A 22,449-nucleotide genomic window follows, 5' to 3' on the forward strand; every position below is an offset into this window, starting at 1 on the left:
CACTGAGAAACTAGAGGACTTGTGCAGTCACACAGACAGTTTGTTTAGAGTTAGGACTCTGAAATCAGGTCTTCCTCATTCCTAAATTCACTATCTACTGTACAATATTGCCTTGAAAGATACATTGGGTGTTCAGGACATGCTGTAAAAAAACATGTTGGGGGCATCTGGGTGGTTCAGTGGATTCAGGGCCAGGTCTAGTGATGGGAAGTCCTAGGTTCAAATCTGGCCTCAGACATTTCCTAGCTGTGTGAACCTGGGCAAGTCACTTAACCCCTATTGCCTATCCCTTACCACTTCTCTGCTTTGGGATCAATACACAGTATTGATTCTAAGGTAGAAGGTAATTTTTAAAAAAAAAATGCTAAGGGGGCTTCAAAGAAAAGTTGATTTATCATTTAAAATAGCTTCTCTGTTTCAGAAAAATCTATTTTGAAGAAACCATTCAAGATGGTCAAAAGCATGATATTTCATGTTTAGGCCAAATATTTGAAGTCTGGCCTTATTTTAATAAGCAAAACTTTCAGTCAAAATACTCAAATTTGAATTATGTTTCTGTGCCCTTGATTAAGTGATTTAAACTCTCAGTATTTCAGGTAACTCTCTAAGACAATAAATTGCACAATAATTGTCTATCTATCTTAGTAGAGGGAATTTTCAAACAAGATATTCCCAACATATGAACAGAGAAAAGTAGAGAAAACATAGGACAAAGAATTAGAAGATCTTAAGAGTTTCCATTTTGCAAATTCACTTTACCTGAGTTTCAAGGTCTCACCTATAAACTTCCTTGATAATATCTGTTTTACTCATTCACAGGGAGGTTACAGAGTTCCAAGAAGAAACTTCTACTCCTAAGTTACTGAAAATGACCATAATCTGATGGCATTTATGCCATATGACCTCTCCTAGGCTTGCGGTCCTGCACAGAAATCCTTCTATTGGTATCTTATGTGCTCTCTATCACATCTGACTCAGTGGTTATTATGCAATTACTTCTCTTGACAAGGAAGATAACTTTTTAATATACCTCTCTGATCATGATATTTCTCTCCTCAAAAGTCATTAATTGTTAATTTGTTAATTTGCAAGTAAAATTTTAACTTCCAATTTTTATATTAAAGACCTTCTAAAATCTGAGTCCATAATACATGTCTTTATATCTCATTTCCTCTTCCCATATCCTACATTACAGTCAAACTAATTTTCTTACTAGTATTTGATCTCATTTAGTCCTTTATTATTTCTGTGCCTTTGTTTTGCCTATCTCCTATACCTTCTATCCTTCTCCTGCCCACTTAGTGCATGCCTATCTATTCCTATCTGATGAGTCATCTGATATATCTTTGGGGGAAGGTAGGTGGCATAGTGAATGGAGTGCTGAACCTGTGTCAGGAAGACTCAGCTTCCTGAGTTCAAATCTGGTCTCAGACACTTTATAGTTGTATAACATTGGGAAAGTCACTTAAACTTGTTTGCCTTAGTTTACCTATCAGTAAAAAGAGCTGGAGAAATAAGAAACTACAAACCACTCAAGTATCTTTGCCAAGAAAATCCCAAATGGGGTCACTAAGACTCAGACACAACTGAATCAACACCAATGTGATATATCTTCATCTACATGAAAACATCCATGACCACATCCCCACCTTCTTCAAATTTCTCATAGCAATTCACCTTTGCTCACATCTCACTCTCCCTTATGTCACCATTACTTATGTTCCTGTGCTTCATTAGACTGTAAGCTCATTAACAGGGAAGCATTGTGAGAACTTATCTGGGTATCTCCAATGTATAGCTTTAATGCCTTTATCATAGTAGTCACTTAATAGATGAATTAAATGTAAAATGGTTTTAAAACTTCTTAAAGACAGAACTTTACACAGTGTAGGTGCTTAATAAATGATTTTTACTTGATTACATACTGGAATATGAGAAGAAATGGTTGCCACTTAGAGCACAAATTGAAGGGGGGATAGATGTAGTTCAAGCTAATTTGAGCAGCTCTATTCAACTGAGTTTGGAATTTGAAGGCAGAGGAATTGGCACCAAATTCCTACTATGGCATTCCAACATTTGGTCTGTATGTCTTTTGGCTTGTCATTGAACCTCTCTCAATCACAATTCTTTATGTGTGCAATGGGGTTGAAGAAAAAGGATTGGCCTGTACTACTTCTAAGATCCCTTCCAGCTGGAATTTGTTGTGGGTGTAATCTTGTAAATATAACCTTTTTATGCTACCTATAATCTTTGGTTAATGTTTGATAAGACTTAATGCTAAATGAGGGAAGGGAGGGGCTGAGATATCTGAGAATAAATTATCTTAAATATTATTTAGTTAGTTCATTAAAAAGAAATAATTCTGAAACTGAACACAAATTAAGCTGTTACTCATATTATCCATGCACCTCATCACCATGGTTATTGTGAGTCAACTCCACATTTCAGATAAAGGTAGAATTTTAGGATTTGCTAGCACTGACAAATTAAATAAACAATGTATCTCAAGCTGTATTCCCAATAGAATCAGCCAACTAGAATTGTTGAAGTGCCTACTATGTGCCCAGTACAGTGCTATACTCTGGAGTTATAAAGAAAGGCAAAAACAGTCCTTTTTCTTATAATAAAGATAATTTCTATTTTTAAAAGAAAGCATCTATTTTAGTGTCTGATATTCATCCATTCCACAAATTATTTATAAAACACCCATTATGTGCAAGGCACAAGGCTAGGGAACAAGGATCCAAAAGAAAAAAGAAATGGTACAGTCTTTGCTCTCAAAAATGTATTCTACAGGGGAAGAGTCAGAAGGATTCGGTATAAACACAAATAAGTATAAAAGAAAAGGACAAATAATGGGTACCAAAAGGATCTCCAAAAAGGGCTTTACAAATATGAGAAGGTGAGAACATTTTAGTTAGGGTGGAAAAATATCAAGGAAGGAATCAGAGAACTTAGATCAGAAAACACTTAAGAACCATCTTTGCCATTCCCTTACTTAATGAAGGAATCATGTTTCACAACATACTTGAAATGTGTAGCTATCTTTTACTTGAACACCTCCAGCGACAGGAAACTTACTACCTAATGCGGTAGCTGGTTCATTTTCTTTTTTAAACCCTTAGCTTCTGTCTTAGAATCACTAATAAGTACAGATTCCAAGGCAGGATAGCTGTAAGGGCTAGACAATTTGGATTAAGTGATTTGCCCAGGGTTATACAGTTAACAAATATCTGAGACCAGATTTTAACCCAGGACCTCCTGTCTCCCTATATAATTAGTTTTCTTTATAATCCTATATATTTTGTTTTATGCATTTAAACACTTTCTAAAGGTTTATCGAGATTTCACCAGAATGCCAAAGAGGGTACATGACACCCCAAGAAGATTGGCTGACTCCCTATCCAGTGAGATAATCAGCTGCCTTGATGTTATTTTCAATCTCCAAATTAATCAAGCATTTTATAAAGTGTCTACTAGGTGAGTTAGGAATTGTTGATACAATGACAAACGAAAAATATTCCTTGTTCTACTTACATTGTAACAGGAAACTTATTGTCAAAAAGGTGTATATACTGAGTTGAAATCCACTTTCTTGTGTAGGTTTTTCTTTCTGCTCTCTGGAGCCACACAAAATAAGTCTAGCTCTCCTTTCATATGATATTCATCTAAATACTTGATAAAAGCTGTCATATTAGACACATTTATAATAATTGAAGTTATGGTTGATAATTAGAAAGCTATTACTCTAAGCTAAGAGTTTTTAACCTTCTTGTGGTATCATGTACCCACTTTGACAGTCTGGTGATACCTATATGACTCTTCAGAAAGTTTTTAAATGCAGAAAACAAAATATATAGGATCATAATGAAAACCAATTATACTGAAATAGAATTATCAAAAAGAAAATCATTTAGTGTTCTAGGTAAAGAAACTCTGCTCTAAGCAAAATGATAAATAATAATTTTTTTTAAAAAATCCAACCTCTGACTTAGAGTAACTCATGACTGAAAGCAAATTATTGAAGTTCTCTGAGTCTCCATTTCTTTATCTGTAAAATATGCATGCTAATACCTGGATTACTTACTTCACATGTCTGTTGTAAGAATCCAAATGAGGTAGCATTGAGAAAGTTTTTGCAAAACTCAAAGCAATACATATGTCAAGTATTGTTACATGTACTCTTTATTCTATTAGAATCATCTAAAGCAACATCTTAAAATTTTAAATTTCATTATTAGATCATTGTTTGATTTTTCTTTAGTCCTTTTGATGTAGAAAATGTAATTCAAATTCCTGGCACAAAGAGATAAGAGCACAAATTTTTCTTCCCCCATTAGACCTAACATACATATTATGCCTACTAGCTATTACCTATTAATTACCATTGCTATTTTTAGGACCAATTAGAGTCTTTTGTGTTCTCTAATGTTAACAAGAATCATGCGAACGCTAGGAACCCAAATTAGGAAACATCTTGCTTGTGGAAGAAATGTATAATGAAGCTTGCACAGTGGGGTTTTATTTTAAAAAGTTAACTGTGAATAATGTTAATTACAGAAATACATAAAAAAATGGCATTTCTGCCAAGGCTTTTACAATGGAAACCTCCATATGAGGCCTCGAAGCTTCCTACATTTCGATTTTTTTTTTAGGGTTAGAAGTTAGTCATTAGCCAGGATAGGAGTGAGTTGAAAATGAAAAATAAACACAAGACCAAAGTATCTTCCTGTCTAAAAAAGAACCTCAGCATGGTGCAGGAAACAGCATTACTTACCTTTGAAATTTTTTAAAATTATTTTACATGTTGAAAAAAATTTAATAGACTTGGACATTTTGTGATCCATGTCCTCTCCCTCCTTCCCATCCCTCTCTCTCTAAGATGGCAGATAATATGATAGAGGTTGTAAATGTGTTATAATACAATACATATTTCCATGTCCATTATGGAAAAGATTATCCACTTTTTTGATATATCCAGGCAGCAAGTTAGGGTAGTTGATAACACTTTGAGGTAGAAAGACCTAAATTAATATTCTCCTTCAGAATTTGCCTAGCTGTATGAACCTGGGGAAGTCATTTAACCTCTCTCACCCTCAATTAACTCATCTGTAAAATGGTTATAATAATAGCACCAAGCTCAAAGGTTTGTTGAGAGGATTAAAGGAAAAACACATATATGTGTGTGTGTGTGTGTGTGTGTGTGTGTATCACTTTGCAAATCTTAAAGAGGGGTAAAATATTAGTTATTATTCTTAGTAGATACTTAAAGACAATTAAAACTAATGCCTGTGTGGCAAAATTGTACTTTACTCTCTTTTTCTTTGCCAGTTCAATCTCCTAAGAAGCTATTTTTTCCCTTCACCTCTTAAATGGACCTTCCTTTTCTTTTTTATTTGGGATATTTATTATCAACAAACTTAGCCATTTTACATGAAAAATGTGACTCAAAAATAAAATCTATCATCTTCAATTGAACCAAATGACCCCTTTTATGTATTTTACCTTACAGAGATTAGATTTTAGCATATATTGTAAGAAACTGTAATTCATGTAGAAAACACACTAGAGTCATAAATGTAGGAAATTCAAAATAAACGATAGCTTCAAATAATAAATCAAAGTCTCTATTTACTATCCTCAATTAATTACTAACCATTTAGTCTTGGAAGAATGACGTATTCCTGAATTCATTCTGGAAAGTAGTTCCTTTTTTCTGTTCTATTTCAACAGTCAGGAAAGCTCTGAGAATTAGTAACATGTCAGAAATGCTTACTGTTGATGTGTATATACATACACATACACACATAGGTAATCAGCTCTGTAAGTATCTTTATATCTACATATAGATATTATATCTATAGGTCATTGTGGGGGTTGTTTGTTTTAGATTTCAGAAGTTTTAATGATATGGTATGTTCATTCTCATTGAGCATCCCGATAAATATCATTATTATATCAGTCCCTATTACCAAGATATACTGTGATATACATATTATATAGAATGTGATATTTATTACATATACCCACAAAATGCATAGGATAGATTCATAATCTGAAATATGTACATATTAAACCATATATGAATATGCAATTATTTATGGGCATTTTATCTTCACTCCAGGAAATGAACTGCTAAAAGGTAGAGAATATTTTATTTTTATCCTTGTTTAAACAGGACATTTGGGACAGAATGATAGAGAGTGGATAGACAGCTAGCTTCACACTCAGAAATTCCTTGGTTCAAGTCCTGCCTCTGATATATAGTTGCTGTGTTATTCTAAGCAAGTTATTTTTTCTCTCTGTGCCCCAGATGACTCTCTGAGACTATCACTTAGAAGGTGCTGACTTGTCTTTTGTTTATTTGGGGTCATTAAAGTCATCACGAGATACCCTCCACCTGACTACTGTTACAAGGGAATCACTTTAAAAGACTGATATATATTAATTTAAGGTCGCCAAGGAATCAGCTATGTAATTCCTAAATGAAAAACTCAAGTCAGCCGTCAGCCTTTTTTGGAGTTTAATTACAATAGGAGCAAGAAAGGAATTAGAGATATATAGAGAGAGAGAAAGGGGAGAGAAGGGAATAGGGCTTAAATACCCCTTCTGTTTAGGCTGGGCCAAAAGGCCCAAGCCCTTAGATAGCTGGGGCAAAGAAAAGAGATCAGTCCCTATTACTCACGTGTCCAAAATGGAGAAACAGTCTCAGAGGCCCCCACCTTCAGCTTCCTTCAGAGCAAGCTTCCTCCGAGCCCAGGAACCACACCGCTCAAAAACTCAACCCTCTTTCCGTCTCCAGACCCTCCTATCTTTAAGGACACCATCCAAGTTGCCTCCCCTCAGTCCTCACATCTACCAATCACTCTTCATCAATTTCCCTGTCAATGGAGGCTCTCGCTTAACCCAGGACCGCCCAGAGGTTTCTGGCTTTTTGCACATGTCTGTTGAAGGTCATATTTTCAAATGATTAAATCTATACTCCTTTGCTACAGCCCTTTCTAAATCCTGATAACTTGAGTATGGTAGAGATTGGAATAATTAAATTTTGATCTAGGCTGCAGCCCTTACTCAATCCTATTAGGACTGAATAGGGTGGAGATTGATTCCAAGTATCTCCATTGTATCAATTCTAAATCAATCAAGACTCAAAGAAATTCCTGTTCTATGCTTAAGCATAGGTCAAAGTCCTTTCCATTGTTCAGCAAAGGGTTTCTGTCCTAAAGTAATCTTAAGAAGGGAAGAGAAGGAACCTCCCATGCCAATGGAGTTCCCATTCCAATAGACTATCAGTAAGAAATTTTCCAAGTATGAAATATCCCAATGGTGAAATTTCCAACATTTATAAGTCTAAGGAATTTTGAGGTTTACACTACTTCTATAGCTAGAAGTGCACTCAAGCATAACACTTATTCTCCCAGACAACTAAAGGAACTGATTTTGCACTACTTGAGAGAAAACACCTATGTTTTCTAGGGATAGTTGATATATTTGGAGAAACGAATATATGCTGAGAACTGAAGATTTCTTGTACTTTGGTTATTTATATATCTTTGTTGTTGCTAATTCATATTTAGTTGTGCTCAACTATTCATGACCCTATTTCGGGATTTCTTGGCAAAGCTACTGGAGTAGCCTGCCATTTCCCTTTCCAGTTGTAAGATTAAGAATTAATATCCGAATACTTCAAGTATTATATTCTGATAAGAATTTATTAATTAATAACTTGAAAAAAGGAAAATGATAGCATTAACAAAGAGAGAGTTGCCTGGACCACCAAAAGCAGGAGGAGAGTGCAGGAAGAAGAGTTAAAAGGTGGGGTTACAGCAAACTTTTATGTATAAAATGTAAAGATGCTATGTAGATAAAGGGAAAAGGATTCTGGAGGATGAAGTCCAAGGGATCAAGATTTCTAATTACACACAGTTAATTTTATAGATGGGGGAACTGAGGCAAATAGTGTTAACTGTGCCCAGCATCCCACAGCTAGTAAGTGTCTAAGGACACATTTGAACTCATATTTTCCTGGCTCCAAGCCTGGCACTCTCTCCACTATGCTACCTAACTATCCATATATCTCCATTCAGTAGTCCATTTTGTAGCAGGTGAACAAGATCCCTTTTGTTTTTGATGTCAATTATTTTGAAAGTTATTCTCAATTCCTGAGGTATTAATTATTTAGTATTTTCATTGCCAGTTACCATTTTTATAAGCATTGTATCTCATTAGTCCATATTAGCAAGTTATAATGTAATAAATATAAATAAATGCATTCAGTCAATCCATATATGTTTATTGTCAAATGTGTATAAAGCAGTGAAACAGAAAGCTCCACCAGCTCTAATATTTGTACTCAAATGATCTTAAAGATCACTTCACTGATTATGCTTTTAATCCTAGTCCTTCTGTCCTTTTTAGAAACCTTTGTTCAGCAATCATGTCCTATTTCATACATTTGGAATGTCCCCTTCACTTCTTTCCAACATGCTCAGAAATATGGTCAGAAATCCTAAATACTAAAATAATTGTCAATCCTTTGCAGGAACTTTATACACTATTTACCAACTGTTTAATTTCTCTCCATTGCTAAAACTTCCAAAAAACTATTTACATCTAAATTTTCTACTTTCTCATAGCCTAGTCTATCTTTAACCCTTGCAATTTAGTTTCTGTCCCCACTTACATGAATCTGTTCTCCCAAAAGATATCAATAATTTCCTGTTCAACAAGTCTTTCATCTTCAAAACCTAGAGACATTTTTCTCTTCTTTTACTCTTGACTTTTCCTATTCAATTAATTATCAAGTTCTTTCAATATACCCTTTATAATCTCTCCCATCTACCATCTTGCCTGATTTTCCCACTGCCATGTTAGTTGCTAGCTCTCCTTACCAGCTGGGATTTCTATAATGGTCTCCCAATATCTATCCCCACCTTTTCATTCTTTTTCCTTCAATCTATCATTCTTCCTTATGCATAAATCTGGTCTTGTCATCATTAAATGCTCCTTTTTGCCTAGCCAGGGAAGTTCCCACTTCATTGCCTGGCTGCCAAGAGTCTTCACAATCTGATCCCCTCACACCTTTTTAGCCTTATCTCATTGTATCCCTTTCCATTTAATGTATTTGGAGAGTTCTAACTGAGCATAGAGAGACTATGGTTTAGATCTATCATTTTTATAATTAAAACTTATAATTATAAATATGAACATTTTCCTCATTTAATAAAAAAGAGAAAAGAGAAAATGGTAATATACACATTCCTTACCTCTAAGTGTTGAGTTAAAACTTAAAAAAATAATGTAAAGAGAAGTTATTAGTATATTCTCCAGTCAAATAGTATTACTCACTGTCAAAAACATACTTTGAGCTATCCCAACTTATACTCCTTAGTCATGTTGGACCTGGAACATCTTTTCTGTCCTATTTATCTTTTGAAGTCCTTTTACCCATCTTTTAAAGCCAATTGAAATGTAATGTGCCATAAAGTCTGTCCTAAGTAATGACTAATTCCAAGAGTTCATGTAATATGGTTGGACATTGTTGTAGACATTGCTAATATACATATCATGTAATTCAGTGCATTATGACTCTCTGAGTTTGTGTTTAATCCTTATTCCAGATTCCTAAATTCCATGAGATTAACTATCATGTTATATTTAAATTTCATCTTCTCCTGTGCCTAGCATAATAGCTTGGTCAATGCTTGTTGTATTTGAGTTTGAATGCCAATGGTCTATAAGAAATATAATAACATATAGAGATATAGATATATATTTACATATATATCCTTCCCCTCTAAGACTATCTTCCATTTTTATGTACCTATTTATTGACATTTTGTCTCCCCATTAGAACGTAAGCTCCTTGAGGTCAGAGGAAGCTTCTGCCTTTATCTACATCCAAGGCTTAGAACAGTGCCTTAAGAAAAACAAGCTAAATAAATGTTATTCAATAGTTTCAATTATGTCCACCTCTATGTGATTCCTAATTTAAGGTTTTGTAGACAAAAATACTGGAGTGGTTTACCATTTTTTCCTCTAGATAATTTTACATCTGAGGAAACTTAGGCAAATGTAGTTAATTGACTTGCCCAGAATCACACAGCTAGTAAGTGTCTGGAGTCAGATTTGAATTCAGAAAGATGAATCTCTCTGACTTTTGGCCCAGCAGTCTACCCACTGTGCCACCTAGCTGACTCAAACTAAATGAAGACTTAATGATTATTAATTGATCATGGGCATCATTATAGGTACATTATAAAAATGAAAAACTTCTTGGACTGATGTGTGGAGTAGTATCTATTTATTTTTATTTTATTTTTTATTTGGTCAATTTCAAACATTATTCCTGGGTTACAAGAATCATGTTCCATCCCTCCCTCTGCTCCCTGAACCTGCCCCGTAGATGAAGCAGAATTCCTCTGGGTATTACATGTGACTTTGATCAGAACCTATTTCCATTGTATTGATGTTTGCACTAGGATGTCCATTTAGAATCTACCTCCCCAACTATATCCCCTCAACCCATGTAATCAAGCCATTGTTTTGATTCGGTGTTTCTACTCCCACAGTTTTTCCTCTGAATGGGGACAGTGTTATTTCTCTTTGATCCCTCCAGGTTGTTCAGGATCACTGCACTGTCACCAATGGAGAAGTCCATTACATTCAATTGTACCACAGTGTGTCAGTCTCTGTGTACAATGTTCTCCTGGTTCTGCTCCTCTCACTCTGCATCACTTCCTGGAGGTTGTTCCAGTTCCCATGGAATTCCTCCACTTTATTATTCCTTTTAGCACAATAGTATTCCATCACCAACATATACCACAATTTGTTCAGCCATTCCCCAATTGAAGGGCATCCCCTAGTTTTCCAATTTTTGGCCACCACAAAGAGCGCAGCTATGAATATTCTTCAACAAGTCTTTTTACTTATTGTCTCTTTGGGGTACAAACCCAGGAGTGCTATAGCTGGATCAAAGGGCAGACAGTCTTTTAGTGCTCTTTGGGCATAGTTCCAAATTGCCCTCCAGAATGGCTGGATCAATTCACAACTCCACCAGCAATGAATTAATCTCCCAACTGTGCCACATCCCCTCCAAAACTCATTACTTTCCTTTGCTGTCATGTTAGCCAATCTGCTAGGTGTGAAGTAATACTTCAGAGTTGTTTTGATTTGTGTATCTCAGATTATAAGAGATTTATAACACTTTTTCATGTGCTTATTAATAGTTTCGATTTCTTTGACTATTGCCTATTCATGTTCCTTGCCCATTTTTCAATTGGAGAATGGCTTGATTTTTTATACAATTGATTTAGCTCTCTGTAAATTTGAGTAATTAGACATTTTTCAGAGGTTTTTGTTATGAAGATTGTTTCCCAATTTGTTACTTCCCTTCTCATTTTGGTTACATTGATTTTGTTTGTACAAAGCTTTTTAATTTGATGTAATCAAAATTATTTATTTTACATTTCGTGATTTTTTTCTAATTCTTGCTTGGTTTTAAAATCTTTCCTTTCCCAAAGGTCTGACATGTATACTATTCTGTGTTTGCCTAATTTACTTATAGTTTCCTTCTTTATGTCCAAGTCATTCACCCATTCTGAGTTCATCTTGGTGTAGAGTGTGAGTTGTTGATCCAAACCTAATCACTCCCACACTTCCAATTTTCCCAGCAGTTTTTATCAAATACTGAATTTTGGTCCCAAAAGCTGGGATCTTTGGCCTTATCATAGACTGTCTTGCTGAGGTCACTAACCCCAATTCTATTCCACTGATTCTCCATTCTGTCTCTTAGCCAGTACCATATTGTTTTGATGACCACTGCTTTATAGTGTAGTTTGAGATCTGGGACTGCAAGGTCACCTTCCTTTGCTTTTTTTCCCCATGGTTTCCTTGGATATCTTTGATCTTTTGTTCTTCCAAATGAACTTTGTTATAGTTTTTTTTTTTCTAATCCAGTAAAAAAGTTTTTTGGCAGTTCAAGGGGTATGGCACTAAATAAGTAAATAAATTTGGGTAGGATGTTCATTTTCATTGTGTTAGCTGGTTCTACCCATGAGCAGTTAATGTTTTTCAAATTGTTTAGATCTAGTTTTAATTGTGTGGAAAGTGTTTTATAGTTGTGTTCATATAGTTCCTGTGTTTGTCTCAGATGATAGATTCCTAAGTATTTTATATTGTCTAGGGTGATTTTAAATGGAATTTCTCTTTAATTCTTGCTGCTGAGATGTGTTGGAGATATATAGAAATGCTGATGACTTATGAGGGTTTATTTTGTATCTGGAAACTTTGCTAAAGTTGCTGATGATTTCCACTAGCTTTTTATTTTATTTTCTAGGATCCTTTAACTAGACCATCATATCATCTGCAAAGAGTGATAGCTTGGTCTCCTCATTGCCAATTTTAATACCTTCAATTTCTTTTTATTCTCTAATTGCTACTGCTAGTATTTCTAGTACAATGTTTAATAATAGCAGTGATAATGGGCATCCTTGTTTCACTCCTGATCTTATTGGGAATGCATCTAGTTTGTCCCTATTGCACATGATGTTGGCTGATGGTTATAGATATATACTGTTTATGATTTTTAGGAAATGCTCTTCTATTCCTTTACTTTCTAGTGTTTTCAGTAGGAATGAGTGTTGTATTGTGTCAAAGGCTTTTTCTGCATCTATTGAGGTAATCATGAGTTTTATTTGGTTTGCTTGTTGATATGGTCAATTATGTGGATGATTTTCCTAATACTGAATCATCCTTGCATTCCTGGTATAAATCCCACCTGATCATAGTGAATAACACTCTTGATGACTTACTGGAGTCTTTTTGCTAATATGCTATTTAAGATTTTTACATCTATGTTTATTAAGGATATTGGTCTATAGTTTTCTTTCTCTGTTTTTGACCTGCCTGGCTTTGGAATCAGTACCACATTTGTGTCATAAAAGTAATTTTGTACAACTCTTTCTTTGCTTATGCTGATAAACAGTTTGTATAGTATTGGAATTAGTTGTTCTTTGAATGTTTTATAGAGCTCACTTGTGTATATATCTTGTCTTGGGAATTTTTTCTTAGTGAGTTCTTTGATGGATTGTTCAATTTTTTTTCTGATATGGGGATATATAAGTATTCTATTTCTTCTTCTGGTAAAATAGGCAATTTATATTTTTGTAAATATTCATCCATATCACCTAGATTGGCATATTTATTACAATATAATTGGGCAAAATAGTTTTTAATGATTGCTTTAATTTTCTCTTCATTAGAAGTGGTCTCCCTTTTTATCTATGATACTGTTGATGTGGTTTTCTTCTTTCCTTTTTTTATTAGATTGACCAGTACTTTTCCTATTTTGTTTGTTTATTTTTCAAAATACCAGCTTCTAGTCTTATTAGTTCAATAGTTCTCTCCATTATTTTTTAGGTTCTCTAATTTAGTTTTCTTCTGGAGATTTTTAATTTGTTTGCTTTCAAGTTTTTTGATTTACATGTCCAATTCATTGAGCTCTGCCCTCCCTAATTGGTTAATATATGAACTCAAGGATATAAATTTCCCCCTCAGTACTGCTTTGGCTGTATCCCATAGGTTTTGAAAAGATGTCTCATCATTGTCATTTTCTTCAATGAAATTATTCATTGTTTCTATGATTTGTTCTCTAACAGATTTTAGAGAATCATATTATTTAATTTCCAATTAATTTTTGATTTGGCTCTCCATGTACCCTTACCAATTATTATTTTATTACATTATGATCTGAAAATGTTGCATTTATTATTTCTGCTTTTCTGCATTTGTTTGCCATGTTTTTATGCCCTAGTACATGATCAATCTTTGTGAATACACCGTGTGCTGCTGAAAAGAAGGTATATTCTTTTTTGTCCCTATTTATTTTTCTCCATGTATCTATGAACTCCAATTTTTCTAAGATTTCATTCACATCTCTTACCTCTTTCATATTTATTTTTTTATTTAATTTTCTAAATTTGATAGTGGTAGGTTCAGGTCTCCCACTAGTATAGTTTTACTATCTATTTCCTCCTTCAATTCCACTAGTTTCTCCTTTATAAATTTGGATTCTATGCCATTTTGTGCATACATGCTGATCACTGACATTTACTCATTGTCTATTATGCCTTTTATCAGGATGTAGTTACCTTCCCTATCCTTTTTAATCAGACCTATTTTTACTTTGGCTTTCTCAGATATCATGATTGTAGCTCCTGCCTTCTTTCTATCAGTTGAGGTCCAATATGTTTTGATCCAACCTTTAATTCTAACCGTGTGAGTATCTACCTGCCTCAGGTATGTTTCTTGTAGACAACATATGGTAGGATTTTGGTTTCTAATCCACTCTTCTATTCATTTTCATTTTATGGGTGATTTCATCCCATTCATGTTCAAAGTTATGATTATCATTTGTGTATTCCCCAGCATTTTGATATCCTCTCCTAGTTCTGTCCTTTCTTCTTTTGCTATATCCTTTTAAACCAGTGGTTTGCTTTTAATCAATCCCCCTAATCGCCACCCATAATAGGCTTCACTTTCTGCCCCTTCCATTTCTATTCCCTTCTTATTTTTTAGGGTCTGTTAAATTCCCTCCCCCCTCTCTTTCCCTCCCTTTTTGTATTCCCTTTTCCCCATACCCACCTGGTTTTCCCTTCTTACTTTCCCTGTAGGGTAAGATAGAATTCAAGACCCTAATGGATCTGGATGCTCTTCCCTCTCAGAATTGATTACACTGAGAGTAAGGTTTAAGTATTTTAAGTATTACCTATTAGCATTCTCTTCCTCTTCTTGTTATAAAAGTATTCTTTCCCTCCCCTTCCCATGTGTACCTTTGGTGATAAAGATTATCCCATTAATTTTTATTCTTCAAGTGTCTCTTGGTGCTATCTTTGATTTCCCCCTCCCTTTTTCTTTTTTTTCATATCATCTTATATCACTTATTACCTCAAACACTTCCTGTGAAGGATTCTTCTAATTATTATAATAGTGAATATAATTTTTGAGAGTTACAAATAACATTTTGCCCATATATTATTATAAATAATTTAATCTTATTGAAGCTCTTAAAGAAGAAAGTTTGAATAAAAACATTTTTTCCTTTTCCCTCTCTTTCTTATTTACCTTTTCATGCTTCTCTTGATATTTGAATATCGAACTTTCCACTTAGTTCTTGTCATTTCTTTACAAATACTTGGAAATCTTCTATTTTCTTGATTGCCCATACTTTCCCCTGGAAGTATATAGCCAATTTTGATGGATAGGTGATCTTTGGTTTTTGACCCGAATTCTCTTCCCTTTCTGAATATCATATACCCAGCCTGGAGGTCCTTTAGTGTGGAAGCTGCAAGATCTTATGTAATCCTAATTGGCGCTCCTTGGTATCTGAATTGTCTATTTTTGGCTACTTGTAGAATTTTCTCCTTAGCTTGAAGGCTTTGGAATTTGGCAATTAAATTCCTGGGAGTTGTCTTTTGGGAATTTAGTGTAGAGGGTGTACTATGGACTCTTTCAATGTCTATTTTGCTCCCTTGTTCAAGAATATCAGGGCAGTTTTCTTGGATAATTTCTTGTAGTATGATGTCAAGATTTCTGTTTATTTCTGGATTTTCAGGTAGACCAATGATTCTCAAATTGTCTCTCTGTGATCATCTATTTTCCTGATCTGCCATCTTGTCAGTGAGATATTTTATGTTTTCTTCGATTTTGTCAGTTTTTTGACTTTGCTTTATTAATTCTTGCTGTTTTTCAAGATCATTGCCTTCCAATTGCCTAATTCTAGTCTTTAAAGTCTGGTTTTCCTTTTCAGTTTGGTCTAGCCTGCTTTTTGTGGCTTCCAGCTGTTTCTCCAATTGGGAGTTCTTGTCCTTTAAACTGTTGTTTTCTCTTTGAACTATTTCCTAATTTTCTTGCCAGGAGGCTTCCGTCTTTCTGATAGCTCCAATTTAAATTCTTTCAAGAGTTTGTGGGCAATTTCCATTATTTTAAGGTTTTGGTGCATTTATTTGGATTTCCTCTCCTATTCCCTCTGTAGCCTGGGTTTTTCCTCTGTAAAAATTATCCAAAGTCAACCTCTTCATGTTTTTCTTGGTGTTGGGAAGTTGTTTGTCCAGGGCACTATTTGCAATCAGTGTGGTGGTTTTTACTTCCCTTTTCAGTCAGAAATCTGTTTGAGATGGGCAGGCTCTCTCTGTATGAAGCTAAGGAGCAAGGATTTTGCTTGAGGGCAACCCTCAAATCTCTGCAGCTTCTGCTATTTGCTGCCCTTCTCTGTGCTATCTTCTTGAGAGAGTCCATGGTCTGTGCTCTTCAGCCTGCTAGGGTTTCAGGTCTAGCTTCTCCCATGGGTAGGTCTTTGGTGGTCTTAGTCAGCTGCCCAGGACTTAAAGGTACCCCTCGTTCACTCACTGATCTAGCACTTTCTGGTTCTGATTCTGGCTCTGTAGGCACAGTGGGGGAGGGTAAATCAGCTTGCCTTTTGGTGGGAGCTTTTTCACCCCCTTATAGTGTGGAAATGCCCAAATTCCATGTACTTTGAATTCTGTGCTCTACTATAGAGTCCCTTTGTTCATATGAATTTGTTTTTTTTTTTTTTTTGGTCTCAAGGTAGTCTATATTGGAGGGTGCTGAGGAAAGGAAGAGTCCTGCATCTAGACTGCTGCCATGTTTACCCAGAAGTCCCCAGTACTATCTATTTCTTAAGTATAGTGGCTCAGTTTGTAGAACATCAGATATTTAATTAGGCTGATAGTTCACACCCATCAGGTGAAACTGTTTCTGAGACACATAGTAGAGATGGACAAATCATTTATTGTCTCCAGACTTCTATTTTCTCACCTGTAAATGGAGCTGGTTGAACTAGAAAGTGTTTAAATTCTCTTTCAGCTAATAGATCTATGGTTCTGAACTCTGTCTGACTTAGTGAACATTGTCAGGAGGGTTTAAGGATATAATGGAGATGGGAAATTGAGATGAGGCAATAAGGAAGACCTGGTAATGGGACAGAGTTCCTGCCACCAAAGGTGGATCACCAGTTATTATTTTAATATCTGTGGCCCTTAATGTGTTCCAGAAAGGCTAGGTTTCATATAACCTACTTGATCCTTCCCATTATAATCTTATTTTGAAATATTTTCTTGATATTTTGTCTCAAAATTTTATATTTTTGTTTATAGTATAGCATTTATTAATTTATTTCCATATCCTGGATGAATTTCTTTGGCAGATTTCACAATTTCCTTCCTCCTTGGTGACCCTGACAGTACTGTGCCAATCCCTTTTATACAGTCATTGTGTTTATGCCACTTTTGCTTGCTTAGATAGCACTGTATGTCTAACAGGATTATGTCAACACCAAGGTAATTTAATTGTGAAATTTCATTAAAATGTATCATACTTCTCTTCTAAAGGAAGAGACTTCATGGTGAGCAGAAAAAAAATTGGACTTTTTATGTCAAAAGAGGTTTGATTCTACCACTTCAGTTTCATAAGATATTTTCCTGAGTACCTACTATGCATAAAGCCCTGTGTTAGACATCAGGGGTGATATGTATTTGGGTGAGAAATACTTTATAATAGATGAGATAGTTTGTTGTAATGGAAATAATCATTAGTATTATTTTTGAGAAGCAATGTGGCATAATAATGTAAAAATCAATCTGGGAACCACGAAGACCTGAGGTCGAGTTCCCCCCACTGATCCATAATCACTAGTTGATCCTGAACAAGTCACTCATTTTACTGGTGCTGTAGGTAATTCTATGACTATAAATTATTAAGCGACAACCTTCATTGGTGGAGGGAATTCCTCATCTAGTAGCTCCCTATCTATAGATGATGCCATTTGTGCTCCAATACAACTTTATAACGTTGGTATTCCTTGAATTATTGTCCTTGTTTTCCAGATGAGAAAATCAAAGCTCAAAGGAATGAGATTTCTTCATGGTTAGTCACAAAACTAAAAAGGGGCAGATGCATTTTTTTAATCAACTGCACTCAAGCCTTTTCTTGTATGACTTGTTATTCCCATGCTCTCATGGGAACTAAGAACCCTTTATTTTTATGAGGAGATAAAGACTCAAATCAGATTCAGGCTTTCCCTGGGGGTACCCTGCATAGAACAAAACAGGTAAAATTTTGATTTTCTCATGCTGTTAAGGTAGGAGACAAAACAAGATTCATGTGAAAAGTTCCTAAAATATAACCCAGTCCATGTAAACACTAAGCTTCCATGTTAGGTCACAATTTATATACCTTATTGCAATTAAGACCAAAAGAAGACAACCAACAACATTTTAGAAGGGTTATATTGGAGTTCTTAGGTGGTTCACTGGATAGAGCACCAGCCCTGGAGATGGGAGGTCCTGGGTTCATATTTGACTTCATACATATTCTAGCTATGTGACCCTGAGCAAGTCACTTAATCTCAATTGCCCAACTTTTGCCACTTGTCTGTCCTGGAACTGATACTTAGTATCAATTCTAAGACAGAGGGTAAGGATTTTTTTTTGTTTAAAAGTTAAATTAACAATTAATTTTATCTTTCATCCCATTCTGTTGATCGTTCAACAAGTATTTCATGAAAGTCTATTATGGCTAAGGGATTGGTTATTCCAATTAAACAAGGTATCTTTTACTGAACATACAACCCAATTTCATAGATATGCTGAAATGGAATTTAAAATATTTTATTACTTTCTTTATCGATATTTCCTGTGAAATCCAGAATTCCTGAGAACTATTACTGCACCTTCTTCAAGATGAGGTTGAGAATAGTAATAAGTAACATTTATATAATGCTTTAAATTTTGCAAAGCACTTTGCATATATTTAACTATTTAAGAGTCATAACCACCATTTGAAATGAATACTACAATTATAGTTTTCCCTATTTTTCAGGATAAGGAAATTGAAATCAAATGTGATTTAGTGACTTGCCTGCTATAACAGTGCCAGAGGAAGAATCTGAGCCCAGGTCTCCCTGACTCCAAGTCTAGCGTGCTATCCATCATGTCATTCTGCCACTCATGAGAAAGAAAATGACATCCTAAAGTCTAATTTTTCAAATTTCCAACTGAGTGAATTGTAACAACTCTCCAAAAAAATAGTATGTCTTATGATTTAAAAGTAGAATGAAAATCCTAGATTACAACATTAATCCTCCTCTCAATTCTACATAGTTCTTAAGAAAATGTTTACTGACTTGATAAGAAGCACAAAAACTCATATTTTCCCAAAATCATTAGGATAATCAAAATTTAATTTTGCTCTTAGAAATTATGTACTAAAAAAGAAATAAATTGCTTATTGATTACTGTATCCACTACCCACCATTGCTAAATACATTCTTCCCAACTCTTTCCCATCTCTAATTTCCCTCACTTCAAATGATAATAGAATCTAGCCATAACATCTATGCTTTGAATCATGGAGAATTCTCCGAGGAGAGACAATCAACACAATTTAACAAATATTTATTACATAGTACAGTGTAAAAAGAAAAAGTGAATAGTTGTGGTGTTTTTTAGATCCAAAATTAAAAAAAAAATGTTTGGAAAGAAATAGCTGTCCAAACAGCAAGCAGGGAGTGTTATCTGGTCTTCAAGGAGAGGAAGAGAGTAGCTGAAGCTGTTTCATTGGTAAATGCCATGGCATTTTTGCCTATGTCAGAGTTGCATTCAATTAAGATACCTTCAAAAGGTTTCTCACAGTTAAATTTGATGATTTAATGATAGTTTTATAGCATGTTGTTGGTCCCAAGACATTATTGGGAGAATAGAATAAGATAGATGCCCTAAAGGTACTGACTTAAGATAGAGAGGTAGGACAACAGTTGTCTTGAATACCTAGATATTTTCATTTGCTTTGTGTCTAAAGCCTTGTTTTACTGGGGAAAACCCTCAAGGGAGCAGAAGTAATGAATGAATGATGTGTGTATTTCATCCTTTTTCCATATGATTATACTATCTCCTACTCAATATCTTGTCTGTAGAAGACATGTTTTCCTATTCCCTTCAAGTTTGGAGATAACTGAGCCACAAAGGAGAATCTGTGATGAATGCCTGTATCAGATTCAACAGAAGTCATGTATCTGATTGAGGAGCCTTAAATATCACTCTTTTCCCCTGGAAGCCTGATCAAGTTTCGGGCTCCTAGGAGACACGTGTATATATGATTGTGACTGTGTCTGTGTATAAATAAGATTTAACTTGCTATCCAATTTTTGTTTGATTCGTTTCTATTTCTTATACTCTCTATGTATACAGACTAACACATTTTCATAATTGGAATGGTATATTGCCATGCATCTCATAGCTTCTTGATACCTGCTAATTGAGCTTAATCATATTTTCGACATTTGGTGAGGTAATTCAAATTAACCTATTAAAAAAAGAATCACTCGCCTGAATATTACGGTTCAATCTTTTCGTAATTGCTCAGATAAATTCAGCCAGCTTCTGTTGTTTTAAGTCCTTCTTAGAAAAGAATACCCCCCCACTCATTTTGTAGGATACTTTTCCCACACTCTGTGTTTCCCTGGTAAGAAATGAAGAGAGGTCTAAAAGAAAAGTAAATGGAAAGACAGGGGAATAACACCCCCTCCCCAGATATCTTAAATGAGGAGGAACTTTTCCTAAGAAAGCAGGGAAATTCTTTTGGACACAATACATGGGAATTTTCATGAGAACTGATGTGGTGCAGGGAACCTTCAAGATTTTTGCAAAGAGCCAGGAATTTGAATTTCCTTCTCTTGGTAGAATTTTCACTTCCAACAGTGAGTTGACACAAAAAGAAGCCAAAAATATCCTGTTTGGTTATATAAAAGCTACTGCCCTCCACATATGACAATACCTTAAATCAATCTTTTCACTTTATATAATTCAGCAATTCCCAGATATGGAAGGAATCAAAACGTGACATTTACAAAATTATGCTTTTAGAGAATATCTTCTTCCTCTGAAAGCAGTCACCTAAGATTGTAACCTCAGGATTCATCCTCAACTCCTCATACTCTCCTACTGCCCGTATTTAAACTATTGCAAGGCTCGTACGAAGGGAGAAAGGGAGGGAGGAAGGAAGGAAAGATAAAAAGGAAGGAAATAAGAGAGGGGAAGGGAAGAATGAAGGAAAGAAGAGAGGGAGGAAAGGGAGGACAGAGGGAGAGAAGGAAGGAAAGAAAAATAAAAGGAAGAAAAGAGAGAAAAGGAAGGAAGGAAGGAAGGAAGGAAGGAAGGAAGGAAGGAAGGAAGGAAGGAAGGAAGGAGGGAGGGAGGGAGGGAAGGAATGAAGGAAGGAAGGAGGGAAGGAGGGAAGGAGAAAAGGAGGGAAGGAGAGAAGGAGGGAAGGAAGGAAGGAAGGAAGGAAGGAAAGAAGGAAGGAAGGAAGGAAGGAAGGAAGGAAGGAAGGAAGGAAGGAAGGAAGGAAGGAAGAAAGGAAGGAAGGAAGGAAGAAAGGAAGGAAGGAAGGAAAAAAGCATTTAGTTTATGGTGTATTCAGCATTATGCCAAGAATTTTATAAATATTATCTCTTTTAATCCATACAACAACCTTGCTATTATTATATCCATTTTATAATTGAGAAGACTGAGACAGGAAGAGGGTGTGATTTGTCCAGGATCATATAGCTAGTGAGTATCTGTGGCTGGATTTGAACTCATATCTTCCTGACTCTTGTACCCCCTAGCTAGATCTACTGACTTGGGGGTGGGGGAGAATACACTGAGACCAGGTCACACTGCAAAGCTCTCTGCAGATGAATAAAGAAAGGTATCTCCATATACATTTTCCCTATTTTATGACTTTTCATGTTCTCTGTATTAAAAGAAAAATTTAATTGAATTAAATGATTTTTTTTCCTCCCCTTCCCAGCTGCCTATCTTGGCTTCCTCTGTTGTTAGCCTCTACTTCCTGGAACTCACTGATGTCTTCAAGCCAGTGCACTCTGGATTCAGCTGCTATGACCGAAGTCTCAGCATGCCCTACATTGAGCCCACCCAGGAAGCTATTCCATTCCTCATGTTGCTTAGCTTAGCATTTGCTGGACCAGCAATTACGGTAAAAAGATGCAATGCTTTTCTTGTCACCTTCAACCTATCTTTCCTTGGTTCTTCAAAATGAAACAATATCAGGAACAGTATCCTAATAATATCTAGCATTTATCTAGTACTTTAAGGTTTGCAAGGTTTGTTCCATGTTACCTCATTTGATCATTTTATCCTCACAACAACCCTGTGATATATAGTCTGTAGACGAGGAAACTGAGGCAAGAATAGATGATTTTCCTGGGATCACAGTTTAAGATAGAATTTTAACTTAGGTTTTTCTGATTCCAAGTCCCACAGTCTATCCACAAAACCACCTACCTGCCTTTATGGCATTAACTTTTTTTTTCATACTTACCTTCTTTATTAGTAACAACTCTAAGACAAAAGGCCAAGGGATAGCAAAGGG

General features: G+C 35.2%; 1 protein-coding gene across 1 annotated transcript in view; it reads left to right on the forward strand.

Annotated features, from left to right (window-relative positions):
- PLPPR4 (phospholipid phosphatase related 4) overlaps window positions 1-22,449 on the forward strand; it is a 70,540-nt gene that overhangs the window by 14,222 nt on the left and 33,869 nt on the right. Inside the window, exon 2 of the mRNA XM_001381816.5 lies at window positions 21,868-22,053. Coding sequence (XP_001381853.4) covers window positions 21,868-22,053 — 186 coding nt within the window. The remainder of the gene's footprint in view (window positions 1-21,867; window positions 22,054-22,449) is intronic.

The sequence above is a fragment of the Monodelphis domestica genome, chromosome 2 (assembly GCF_027887165.1).
Source record: "Monodelphis domestica isolate mMonDom1 chromosome 2, mMonDom1.pri, whole genome shotgun sequence".
Lineage (NCBI taxonomy): Eukaryota > Metazoa > Chordata > Mammalia > Didelphimorphia > Didelphidae > Monodelphis > Monodelphis domestica.